At 41.3% G+C, this 12860-nt stretch overlaps 2 protein-coding genes across 4 annotated transcripts; one reads left to right on the top strand and one right to left on the bottom strand.

The window, feature by feature from the left end:
• Nucleotides 1-67: 67 nt before the first annotated feature.
• LOC110667664 (uncharacterized) lies at nt 68-5106 on the top strand. 3 transcript variants are annotated; one of them, XR_009148734.1, is made up of 5 exons: nt 68-1141; nt 2154-2303; nt 3541-3726; nt 4397-4531; nt 4617-5106. XR_009148734.1 is itself a non-coding variant. In XM_058146546.1 (4 exons), the coding sequence occupies exons 1-4, from the start codon at nt 161-163 to the stop codon at nt 4475-4477; spliced, it is 1398 nt and encodes a 465-aa protein (XP_058002529.1). In that variant the 5' UTR covers nt 68-160; the 3' UTR covers nt 4478-5106. The 3 variants fall into 3 exon arrangements, 1 of the variants encoding a protein (XP_058002529.1); XR_009148733.1 differs by having other exon boundaries at nt 4614-5106; XM_058146546.1 differs by having other exon boundaries at nt 4397-5106.
• A 210-nt stretch (nt 5107-5316) lies between these two features.
• On the bottom strand, nt 5317-6408 carry LOC110667665 (3'-5' exonuclease). Its single transcript, XM_021828574.2, has one exon. The coding sequence runs from the start codon at nt 6321-6323 to the stop codon at nt 5673-5675; it is 651 nt and encodes a 216-aa protein (XP_021684266.2). The 5' UTR covers nt 6324-6408; the 3' UTR covers nt 5317-5672.
• Nucleotides 6409-12860: the final 6452 nt, after the last annotated feature.

Raw genomic sequence — 12860 nt, 5'->3', positions numbered from 1 at the left:
AGCTTTAGCTAAGGAGTAAACTATTTTTTACCAAAAACGACGTTGCTTTATATTCCAACAAAATCCAAAACCCTATCTATCCCTTGCCTTGGCCAAAAATCATATTCCTCTGGCGGAAAACAGTCTTTTCTTCACATTACTTCAGAGAACGTCGATCCAAATGAGAGGAAACCCGGTTGGAAGACGATTCTCAAGTGTAATCTTTAATCCCTCCACTGGACGCGCCTTTTTTGTGTCATCTTCTCCTTTCTCCACTTCCTCAGGCTCCTCCGGTCGCGGCCGTGGCCGCGGCGGTGGTGGCGGTCCTGGTCAGTTCGATTTCAGTGCAAGAACACCGGGAAAGCCTGACTCTGATGATTCTAAACCTGACTCCCCAGAACCAACGCCAGGTGGATTTGGTCATGGCCGTGGCATACCTATTTCTTCTTCTCCAATTCTCCCTGCCTTTTCTTCCTTCATATCGTCGTTAAAAGCCTCTCAATCCGGCTCGGGACGTGGCCGAGGCAGAGGCAATATCGAACCAGAACTGAGTAGACCCAATGAGTCACAGCGCGAGTCAGTACCTCCTAAGACGCAGTTCACTCAGTCAGTACCTCGTAATAAGGCGCAGTTCACTCAGTCAGAAGAGCCAAATCTGCCATCCAGCATACAATCCGCACTATCTGGCGTTGGTCGGGGGAAACCGGATCAGCCTGCCGTGTCTACTCCGCAGAAGGAAGAGAACCGGCATCTCCGGTTACGTCGCACACCTAAGCCCAGGACCATTGGAGAAGAAGCTGAACCGGCTCAGGGCCGGTTCCAGCCTAAAATTAGCCGCGAGGGCGATGTAAGAGACAGGGAAGCTGAGCCTTTGCAGGCGCGAGGGGGAATGGGTGGGGGTAGAGGTAGAGGTAGAGGAAGAGGTAGAGGTAGGGGAAGGGGGAGGGGGCGTTTGGAGCAAAGAGAGAGGATGGAAGATTCGGAGGAAGGGTACGCAGCAGGGCTCTTCTTGGGGGACAATGCTGATGGGGAGAAACTGTCGAAAAGGGTTGGTGTTGAGAACATGAACAAATTGACTGAAGGGTTTGAAGAGATGAGTGGGAGAATACTGCCTTCGCCTATGGAAGATGCCTATTTGGATGCCTTGCATACGAATTATATGGTGAGCGTTATTTGATTTGGTGTGCCAGTTCCTATTTGCAACTAATATAATTGGCTGTTTTGCTTGTTTCGGAAGGACAAAAAATTGCAGGAAAGAAGAAAAGAAAAGCTTTTGGGTTAAAATGTTATGAATCTGTTTTATGTTCAAGATTTTGATGACATACTTTGGAAATGATAGCTTTGAGGGTTCAATATTTTTTTTTTGTCTGGTTGGGCTATATTTTTAAAATAGCCACCAAAAAACATTTGTAAGGAAAAAAGTATAATAAATAAGAAAGGTTAGTTAAACCATGGCTTAGTCCATTTGAACTTGTGATACGAACTTAGGAGAAGCACATCTCAATAGCTCGTTGGAGAGCTCAAGTTTGTATACACCCCACGTTAAAATCTCATACTTTCAACGTGGGATACAAGTTTTTTTGCAATGGGATCCTAACATTTCACCATGCTCCACAGCCCTGGCGCTCATGAAGGCTTTCTTTAAGTTAGCTTAATCTAGCCTCATATGAACACTACTATTCTGGCATTACCACACAATTGCAACTACTAGGAATCATAGTAGACGGTTCTGATACCATTGATACGGACTTAGGAGAATCACAACCCCAAAAACTAGCTATTGGGGTTGGAGAGCTCAAGTCCATATATACCCTACATTGAAATCTCATACTTTCAATGTGGGACACAAGTTTTCTTACAATGGGATCGTAACAATTTGTCCCAACACTATTACTCATTGCTATTATAGGAAATGATTACATTCATAATTCTTTATTTGATAATTTGTCAGGACTTTTCATATGTTGGTACATGGTAAATGTTTGTGAACCAACTAGCTTAAATTCAGTATTTTTTTTTTAATGCTTATTTTTGTAAAAGGATTGGTGATTGTTGGATGGTATTCATTCTCTGGATTATTTTCATAAATGGGTTGGTGATTTTTGGGTGTTATTCATATTTTTCGTTGAAATGGATTGGTGATCATTGCGTGTTATTTATTCTTTGAGTTGTAGATTGAGTTTGAGCCTGAATACTTGATGGGGGAGTTTGATCAAAACCCAGATATTGATGAGAAGCCACCTATGCCTCTCCGGGATGTGCTGGAGAAGGTGAAGCCGTTCATAATGGCATATGAAGGAATCCAAAGTCAAGAAGAATGGGAGGTACATGCAATTACTTTTTATATATGAGTTCATTGATATGGCGTCACAAACTTGAACAAATTTTCAAGCATATCTTTCTGTTAATTTATTTTATTTGCATGAATAAGCTAGTTTTACTTGATATTCTTAGTTTTTGATATTGCAAACTATAATATTGATTTGCTCATGCATAAGCTTCCTTTTAATGTTTATTTCTGTCTATTTCAGAAAAAATGTCAATGCAGTTTTTGTTTTTCTTTTTCCTTTTCTTTTTTTTTTTTAATCCCCCTTTCCCCCCTTGATATTCTGGTTGTTGAGCATAAATGACACCCTATCTCTTGTAAAAGAACATTTTTATTTGTAATGTCTACATGCTTGTTGAGGTTTATTTAATGAAGGCTTATATTATATGGCTTTAATGCTGAAATGTTAAAAGTGAGGTGTTTGTAGATACTGTTGCAAGCTTTTCTGTCATACATTAATTTTGACGTGACGTGTTCAGTGATGTGGTGTTCCGATCATTGTCAGTTTCGATGCGCATGATCACCTTTTTACTGATGCATGTCGTCATAAATTTCCTGAATTTGGTTTCTTTTGTCAACTAATGAGAGAAACTTTACAAAAGAAAGTGCCTAGGGGTCCTTGGAATAGCAGTTTTTATGTTTTATTTTGTTGTCAAAATTCACCTCTCCTGCTAGCTTCTCTTATGCTTCGTTAGCTGATATATTAGCCCCATTCTATCGTTATGTTTTCTACTCCAATGATGCATGGTCCATATGGATCAAATTTTGCCAATGTGATTATAGGCCCTTTATTATTATTCTTATTGCATTAGATTTTGATTCTGCATCATTTATTTATATAATAAAAAGTTAAAATTCAGTTTAGTTGCAACAGGTTTAACATTTTGATTTGTTTGGAAACTCGAACTTTGCTGTGAGCTCATCTCATGTTTCACTGGATGATATGTTAGCGGCCAAGTCATTTGTGTTTTAGTGGTTTTTTATGTTTCTAATCTATTGACGCATGGTGACAATCAAGTTTTCCAATGTGCAAGCAGGGTTACTGACAGTAATTAGCCTAGATATTTGATCCGACTTCAATTATGATTAACAGTCAAATTTTGATAGTTTTTCCCTGTTAAACCTATGATTAGGCAATGAACTAGAATGGCAATAAATAAGGGAATTCGTGTATAGTAGCTATAACATTTGCCCTTTCTTAGTTTGATATCTCTTCGATCTTCTTACTTGACCAGGAGGTAATTGAAGAAACAATGAAGAATGTCCCATTATTGAAAGAGATAGTTGATTATTACAGCGGACCTGATAGGGTTACAGCAAAGAGACAACAAGAAGAGTTAGAAAGAGTGGCTAAAACTATTCCTGCAAGTGCACCTTCTTCTGTAAAGCAGTTTGCTGATCATGCAGTTCTTTCTCTTCAGGTTAGATTTTACCCTGTGCATGTCTCGTTGTTTCATTCTATTATTTGGGCTTAAGTGACAATGAAATAGCAATGCATGAGCATATTTTGCAAAACCTTCAATAAACCTGCTTCTTCAAAGGCATTGTATAGTTCTTTGAGACAGATTTCATAATTCACCATACCTTGTCACTTTGCTGCGAGTATTAAGCAATTGTCACAGACTTAATGAAAGCCTTGAAATTTTAGTTTAGATATATTGGGTCCTGAAGATAGATCAAATTATTTGTTTAACGTGTTAGGGGCTAATGTGAATAACACTTGATTTCATAATTCACCATATCTGATTAACTGCTAGTCTGAATGCTTTGTGCTGCATCGTGTGGATGTATGATATGGGTGTGGATTTGTATTTTATCCTAGGGTTCATTTGGATTTTTCTGTATTTGAAAAAACTGAATTTGGATTGTATTTTGAATGAGAAGTCATAAAAACAGCAACATGATGCCTAATGCAAATGCACAATTTCAAATTCTCATATATCCAAATGGAGTAATGGACCTATTTATGATTTAAACAAATTCTATCAAAGTTAAAAATTGGTGGTGAAGATTTTCTAAGATGCAATACTTATGCTGTGAGTTTGAGATTCTCTGTGGAAAATTTATCTTGCACAAAATTTTTCAATGCAGAGCAACCCTGGCTGGGGATTTGACAAGAAATGCCAATTTATGGATAAGCTTGTAAGAGAGGTTAATCAGTGTTACAACTAAACGCTCCAAGTTTGCAGTGATGATTGTTTTCCCCCAGCATTTTCAATCCCCGAGGTGGAGGATTACTATTTAAGGTTATTTACATTGTTTTGTAGACAATATGGAATTGGTTGTGATGTGTGTTCTGTTTCTATAGAAGATGGTGCTGTTTTGCCGGAGAATTAATCAACTTAGGCTCGTGCTTTTCAGTTTTCATTTGTCATGGGTATGGACTCAGGCGGAGCCACTGCCTCTACAATGGCTTTGTTCTGGGCAGGGTAGTGAAGATTCTAAATCCTACAGCCTTTTTCATGACAGCTTTCAGAGAAAGGATGCAAGGAAGGAGGTAACGTGTGAGCGTGAGGTTATGATGCGATCATGTTGCTTGTCCTTGACAATTATTTAGAATCCGTGCTCGAAAGTGAGGCAAACATTTTTTTTTTTTTCAAATAAAAGAATAGAACAGAAACAATGTAGATGTTTATTGTCAAAGAAAAATAAGAGGACTTGCTATTTCTGCAGCTAACATTGCTATTGCCACAGATCATTTGATGTTATAAACTTTATTTATAAACTTTATTTCCCAGAGTAACTGCATTAATGCAGTAAGCAAGTGATAGAATCCGTATAGCTCTCCTCTTTATAATTAACTGAATTTTCTCATGTCGAGCTACTTTTGATGAATGTTATGGTGCTAAACTCCATAGTCATCAATCATTTCCCCATGCAAAATCTCGATTCCAATTCAATATATAGGTTAGAAATATGATAAATAAATATGCAAAGAAGTCACTGCCATAGCCATTTGGGTGTTGCAATCAGTCTCCCAACAGAAATTGAGAAAAGGAAAAAAACTAAGATGGAAAAACAAAAACGTAGGGCTATAATCAAACAAATGCCTTAAGACATCCAAGACAATCTTTGACATACGCAGGATTCAAATTCTAAACCATCAACAAAATCATCACTGGGTATAAAAAAAGGACACGGTAAACACAGCAGAGCATTGGCCGCAACAATGTTGTCTTACAAGGATGATTGACTGCAATGATCATCTCCATGACAGCAACTAAAAAACAAGCTAAACAGATAATTTGAAAAGTATCCAAGTTCACAAGACTACCACATAAACCAGCATGAAAATTTTAGGCAAAATAATCCTAAATCATTGCTTTATTTGGAAGAGCCACCAAAACTCACATTCAAAAGCCCCCCATCAAATTGAAGCTCCAGCTCCAGCAGCAGCAGAATTCAACCTCCTGCCAATTTCAGAAGACACAAAGGCATCAAGACAAGCATACTGAACCTGATCAGGAGTAAGCCACGGATTGTCCCACCTACTCATTGTGACCCTCTTGGGCTTCTTAATTTCCTTCCCCAATACTTCCTTCACCAAATCCTTCAACCCAGCATTCTTCAACTCCTTCACTCCTAGCTTCTCCGCTGCCAAGCCCCTCAAATCCACAGTATTTCTTACGCTTAACCCATAATCCTCCACCAGCTTTTCAACATCACTCTCAATGCCAACCCCCACAAACACAAAATTCCCATTGAGAAGGAATTCCACAAGAGATTGTGGGACAGTAGGGGAATGTAAGAGCTGATAGATGAGACATCTGCGGCCAATGCAGAGTTGTAGAGTAGCTATTGGGTTCTCGATACGGCGGTTGAAATTGGGGCGCCACTCGACGTCCAGGCCAACGACAGCAGGGTTTTGGTGAATTTGTTGTTGGGTTTCGATGAGCCATTGGTCGACGAGGGAGGGAGCGTGGGTAACTAGAGTGTGGATCTGATCGGTGAAGAAGGTGACGTCGTAGAGATTGTGAGTGTCGTTGGTGAGTTGGTGGTCTTTGATGCTGATTGTCATGGCGCTGCGAACCGTGAGACAACCCAACAGGGGGTTTTTTCTGAGGGCGAATAATCCTGACGAAGCTGGAAAATATGTATTATAATAATTAGTACGGTATGAATTGAAAATCAACCTTATTATGAATAGGCCAATTTAACGAGTGGACAAAATATTAATAATTTTATATTATTTAAAATTATATTATTTTTATTATTTAAATTAATTTTAAAGTTTATAAAAATTTAAAATTTTTTATTCTATTTGTTTTTAATAATTTAAAAAAAATTATAGCTTTCATATTTTTAAAAAAATTATCATTTTTATAAAAAAGAAATAACTATTTTTTTAAACTTGTTTTCATAATTTTTAAAAATATTTAATCGATGCCAATTAAAATTTAAATTTTTTTAATTTTATTCTTTATAGCTTTTTTTCTTCTAAGGCCATTTTTTTTACTTAATTTGTAACACCCCAAAATTTTAAATTTTATGAGCATTTTTGGTATTTTAATTTTATTTAAATTTTAGGAAATTTTTTGAGATTTTTCGGATTTTAAAAATCGGATTCGATTTTCCGAAAATATAAACTTTGATGATTTTTAAAAATTAATTTAAAGACCACGTGGTAAAACTAAAAATATATTTGGAGTCTATGTATTTTTCTGAGTTTTCTGAAATTTTTTCGGAATTTTTGAACCTCGTTTTCGGTCCCGAGGCAGAGTAAAAATTCAAAATTTTGTATTCTGAATCGAACCGGACCGGATCGGACCGATCGAATCGGACCGGCCTTTTCCTTCTTCCCTTTTTCTTCCCCGCGCGCGTCGTTCCCTCTCCCTTTTCTCTCTCTTTTCTCTCTCCTCCCCTCCCCTGCCGCCGGCCAGCCGCCTCCCCTGCGTCCCCACCTCGCCGGCCTCCCGGTATCCCAGTAGTAGCGCCCCCAAGCGGCGGAACGCGCGAATGCCCCTCCTGGCGTTTCGGCTTCTCCGGTCAAAATCTGGCCGATCCGGCCACCAATTGGACCGGGTTTTGTGTCTAAAATCATCTACTCGGCGAGAGCTTTCCATAGACACCAAGAACGCCGAAATCCATGGAGCGGTTTGTCCAATTTTTGCTCGGGAAGTTTTTAGCCCATTTCGACTTTTGGGCTAGATTTATCGAAAATCGTGAATCCCACGAGAAAACCGAGGCTACCAGCACGCTCCACTCGTCGAGAGCTTCGCAACGACATAAATTTCGAATTTTTCCGACACCGTTTTTCGGTGGGTCCCACCGAACTTCGCAGTGTTTTTCCGAGCATTTAATGAGCTTAGAAAATTCTGAAAATTTTATGTACTAACCCCCGTGTTATGGGCTTCGTGTAGGTATCCTTGATTCGCGGAAATTCGGCGATTGGCCAAGATGCAGTAAATTTCGGGCGAACGGACCAGTTCTGGAAAAGTCTCGAATTGGACGAGTTTGGCTACCCCCATTGCGGGCGTCGAGTGCGTCCCCGAAGTCGGAATCGGCAAAGGTAAACCCGAACCTTGTTTTTTTGTAATTTTCTAGTGCTTAAATAGGATTAAAAATCCATAAAATATTCGTGGTAGCTTAGAAAATTACGATTCTTTTTGTAATAGCTTAGTAATATTGCTAAGGACCGCGGGGCAAAGTTTTATAATTTTTAGAGCTTGTTTGGGCAGTTTTTGCAAAAATGATCAATAATAAGGACTAAATTGAAATTTTGCGTATTGTGATGGATGACTGATTTGATGGGCCCAGGAGGGGCTGTGTGATATGATTGAGCTGTGGATATATGGATTGTGAATATAGAAGTGTGTTTTGAGCCATTTTGCAGGTTGGGTAGGTCCTAGGTATAGGGGAGACTCTGCCGGATTTTCGGCACGACTTAGGACGTATTAGTCTTTTTCTTTGTTTGTATTGAGTCAAATTTATTAAATGATTGTAATAAAATTGTCGTGAGCGGAATGACCTTCTTCCTCCGCCCAGCCGCCTCAGTGACCATCGTCAAGTCTGTGAGTAGAATATTAATTTTAATTGTAATTTCGATATTATTATATTTTCAAGCATGCCCATGCATCACTTATATGCATATATTTATGTAGTTAAACTCTAGGCACGATTTATGTTGCATACATAAATTTTGATGTGCGATGGATGTTGTTGTGGTAATTTGGAGCAAGCAGCGTGCGTTGGCGTGCGTGTGATGTGGTGTGAACTATGGATAGGACGGGTAGTCACGGCTTGAGTAATTTGTCGGGACCCGATCCTTCGAGGAGTAGTCACGGCTTGAGTAATTGGGACCTCGATTTGGTTATTAAGTGGAAGTCCGAGCTTGAGTAATTACCGGCACGAGTTGGATTTAAGAGAGTCAGATAGGGATCACTCCCATATGTTATGATTGATACTACAGGTGTGTGAGTGCTCCAAATTACCTTTTGATGTTATGATGTGAAAATGTTATTGATCTTGCATTTCACTCTACAGGGTGCATTAGTTTTAGATAGTTATAGGGATTATGGTTAAAATTGATATTTTACTCTCTGAGTCGAACGCTCACTCCTGTTCAAACATTTTTTCAGTCCACAGGAGGATATTTTTGAGGTTAACTCGCTTTCTCCTCGCAGTCAATTATTACCGCTTGTATAAACTTGTTAAATCTTAGAATTTCCGCATGTGTTAGAAATGTTTATTTGATTTGGGTCTGTAAACTAAATTATTATTTTGGGACCTGTAAACTTAATATGCTATGCATGTTTGATGGATTGGATGAGGGAGCTGAGCTCCCATTTATTTTTATGTTGATGAGTATGTGGAGGGTGAGCTGAGCTCCCCAAATGACTATATATTGTGTTTACAGGTCGGGTGAGTCAAAAACTCCCCGTTGGAAAGTCCATTTTTATGGCCGGACTCTGTCAGTTTGTTTTCTTGAAATTGGGCCCAAATGGGCCTTAGAATTGGGTAAATGAACAGTTAGGCTTACTACGGGCCTCGGGGGCTTTAGGCTGGCCCAGGTCCTAGTGCCGGTCCGGCCCATAGGTTGGGTCGTGACAGATGTGGTATCAGAGCTTAGGCTCCAGATTCTTAGGGAATGTTGTCTAAAGTGTTGGGAAGACTCTACTAGGAGTCACATGCGGAAAAATAGAGTCCACATTAGTCTTGCATTGTCGTCTTTGCTTCTAGTTTCTGCTTCATATATTGTGTGTAAATATGAGTCTATAGAGCTGTGTAATGTGCAGTTTTGAATTTTGTGGGCTAATGTCTTTGAATTTCAGAAAATGCGTAGAAGCGGGAGAGCCGCCATCGCACTGAACCGGATGTGCTGACGAGGTATCGGCACAGATGAGGCGCCCGCCAGGAGGCGGGTAGGAGGCCTAGAGTCGCTCAAGTAGAGGAGCCACACCCCGATCTGAGATCGATCTTTTATGGCACAGGGTCCCATGGACCCCATGGCAACTACTCTAGCTGGGTTGTAGAGAACCATCGACATGATGGCGCAGTATATGGTCCACCCTCCACAGCAGCAGCAGTCCACCGCACCAAGAGGGGAACCTTATAAACAGATAATTAATTTCAAGAAGTTGGTGCCTGGAACTTATGATGTGTCAGACGATGCATATCGGTTTTTGGATTCCTGCAAACAGGTAGGAACAGAATTACAGTTGACTGATAGGAAACTGATAGAGTGTATGCAGCATGTCATGGGGCCTATGCCTAGACAATGGATGAATGACTACGTGTTACCTCGGATGGAGGGTTTGTCGTGGACTCAGTTTGTGGAACTGTTCATCAATCGGTTTGTGCCAGAAAGCTTCAGAGACCAGAAACAGTGGGCCTTTGAGGCCTTAAGACAGAATGGCAGGTCTGTAGATGAATATGCTCTGCAATTTACGAATTGAGCAGATATGCCCCTACAGCAGTAGCTACAGAAACTATGAAGGTGAAGAGGTTCCTAAAGGGGCTTGACAGGAGGTATGCAAACCTGGCCATGATGTCTGGTCAGTCTTTTGATGTGGTGGTTGATCGAGCCAGACAGATTGAGATTAGTTATGCTGTGGATGACAGCGGAAGAGCAAAGAAAAACAGAGCAGAGGGTTCTTCAGGTGTTCCCCAAATGGGTACTCCGGATAGTGGTGGCCAGAGTAATTACAGAGGAAAGGGTAGGAGCAAGAGAAGTGGTTTTAGACACAGACCACGAGGATCTGCACTGTGGTACGGATCCAAAGCGGGTCACAGCCGGGTACAGCAGCCTGGTCCTGGTTCAGATCCTCCTTGGCACCTTGTGCAGTGTGGAAGAGGACATTCAGACCTTGTTTGATGGGATCAGGAGTATGCTTCAGGTGTGGCCAACCAGGTCACTTTGCTAGAGAATGCCCCGTTTTCAGTGAGCCACAGATGGGGTCACAAGGTTCTGTTGCGAATGTTCCTCGACAATTGTATCCGGGTGCTTCCAACATGGCAGGCAGTCAGTTCAGTGGCCAACAGGGCCGAGGACAAGGGGGACGTGGATTTGGAGGCGGTCGGAGGTAGAAGTCGATCGTGGTTACGCCACTCAGGGTAGGGGTCAAGCTCGAGTTTTCACCCTGACCCACCAGGATGCTCAAGCTTCAAATGCAGTTGTGGCAGGTATTCTTCCAGTCCATTCTTATGAGGCTCGTGTTTTGATAGATCCGGGTGCTACGCACTCATTTGTCTCCCCTGTGTTTGCCATGAGATTGGGTAGAAACCCTACAACTTTAGAGTGCCCTTTGTCAGTAGCTACCCCACTTAGTGACAACATAGATGTAGATATGGTTTTTCCGGGTAGCCCAGTAGTAGTGGATGGAAAGATCCTCCCAGCAGACTTGGTCCCTCTACCAGTAATGAATTTTGATGTAATTTTGGGGATGGATTGGTTGGCAACTCACTATGCCACCTTAGACTGCAGGAACAAAAAGGTGTATTTCCACATACCTGGTGTGGAAGAGTTTAGCTTTGATGGTGACAGGAGCGTGGCTCCATATAATTTGGTGTCAGCAATTAGTGCCAGAAAAATGTTGAGGCGTGGATGCCAAGGGTATTTGGCATTGGTGAGAGATACATCTGTAGAAGGTGTCAGCATGGGAAATGTTCCTGTTGTCAGAGAATTTATGGATGTCTTCCCATAGGAGCTTCCAGGGTTGCCACCAGAAAGGGGAATAGAGTTCTGCATTGATATTGTTCCGGGTACAAACCCCATATCAATGCCACCTTACAGGATGGCACTAGCAGAATTGAAAGAGTTAAAGGAGCAACTACAGGAGCTTTTGGACAAGGGTTTCATACGTCCGAGTACTTCACCCTGGGGTGCTCCTGTTTTATTTGTGAGAAAGAAGGATGGATCATTGAGGTTGTGTATCGACTACGCATAATTTGAACAAGGTGACAGTGAAGAATAAGTATCCACTTCCTCGGATCGATGATCTGTTTGATCAGCTCCAAGGAGCTAGATTCTTTTCCAAAATAGACCTGCGATCAGGCTACCATCAATCGAGAATCAGGAATGAGGACGTGTCCAAAACGGCTTTCAGGACAAGATATGGTCATTATGAGTTCTTGGTGATGTCTTTTGGACTCACTAATGCACCAGCAGCCTTCATGGACTTGATGAACAGGGTGTTCAAGCCATTTTTGGACCGTTTTGTCATCGTATTCATAGATGACATTCTGGTATACTCTCGGACCGAGGAAGAACACGTGTAGCACTTGAGGATGGTGTTGCAGACGTTGAGAGAGCACCAGCTATATGCCAAATTTTCAAAATGTGAATTTTGGCTAGAAAGCATCTCATTCTTGGGACATGTGGTTTCTAGTGACGGTATTCAAGTAGATCCCAAGAAAATTGAAGCTGTAACTGATTGGCTTAGGCCTACAACAGCCACTGAGGTGTGAAGTTTTCTGGGTTTAGCTGGCTACTATAGGCGTTTTGTACAAGATTTCTCCAGGATAGCGGCTCCCCTAACTAAGTTGACCAGGAAGAATGTTCCATTCATTTGGACAGATGACTGTGAGGTGAGTTTCCAGAAGCTTAAGGAGTGTCTAACCACTGCCCCTGTGTTGACACTACCTGTGAGTGGTGAAGGACACACCGTGTATTGTGACGCCTCCAGAGTTGGCCTAGGGTGTGTTTTGATGCAGAATGGAAAGGTAGTGGCTTATGCTTCAAGGTAGCTGAAGAGGCATGAGCAGAACTACCCCACCCATGATTTGGAAATGGCGGCTGTAGTCTTTGCACTAAAAATCTGGAGACACTACCTGTATGGTGAAGTGTGCGAGATATACACCGACCATAAGAGTTTGAAGTACATCTTCCAACAGAGGGACTTGAACTTGAAACAGAGGAGATGGATGGAGCTTCTGAAAGACTATGATTGCACCATCCAGTACCACCCTGGAAAGGCCAATGTTGTGGCAGATGCCTTGAGCAGAAAATCTTACAGCGATTTGGCGCACATTTCAAGAGAGAAGAGACCATTGATTCAGAGGTATATGAGTTGATGGATCAAGGTTTAATCCTAGATCTTTCGGATGAGGGAGTATT

The sequence above is a fragment of the Hevea brasiliensis genome, chromosome 5 (assembly GCF_030052815.1).
Source record: "Hevea brasiliensis isolate MT/VB/25A 57/8 chromosome 5, ASM3005281v1, whole genome shotgun sequence".
Taxonomy (NCBI): domain Eukaryota; kingdom Viridiplantae; phylum Streptophyta; class Magnoliopsida; order Malpighiales; family Euphorbiaceae; genus Hevea; species Hevea brasiliensis.
Note: the sequence above shows the minus strand (reverse complement) of the source record. Positions and strands in the feature narration are given on the sequence as shown.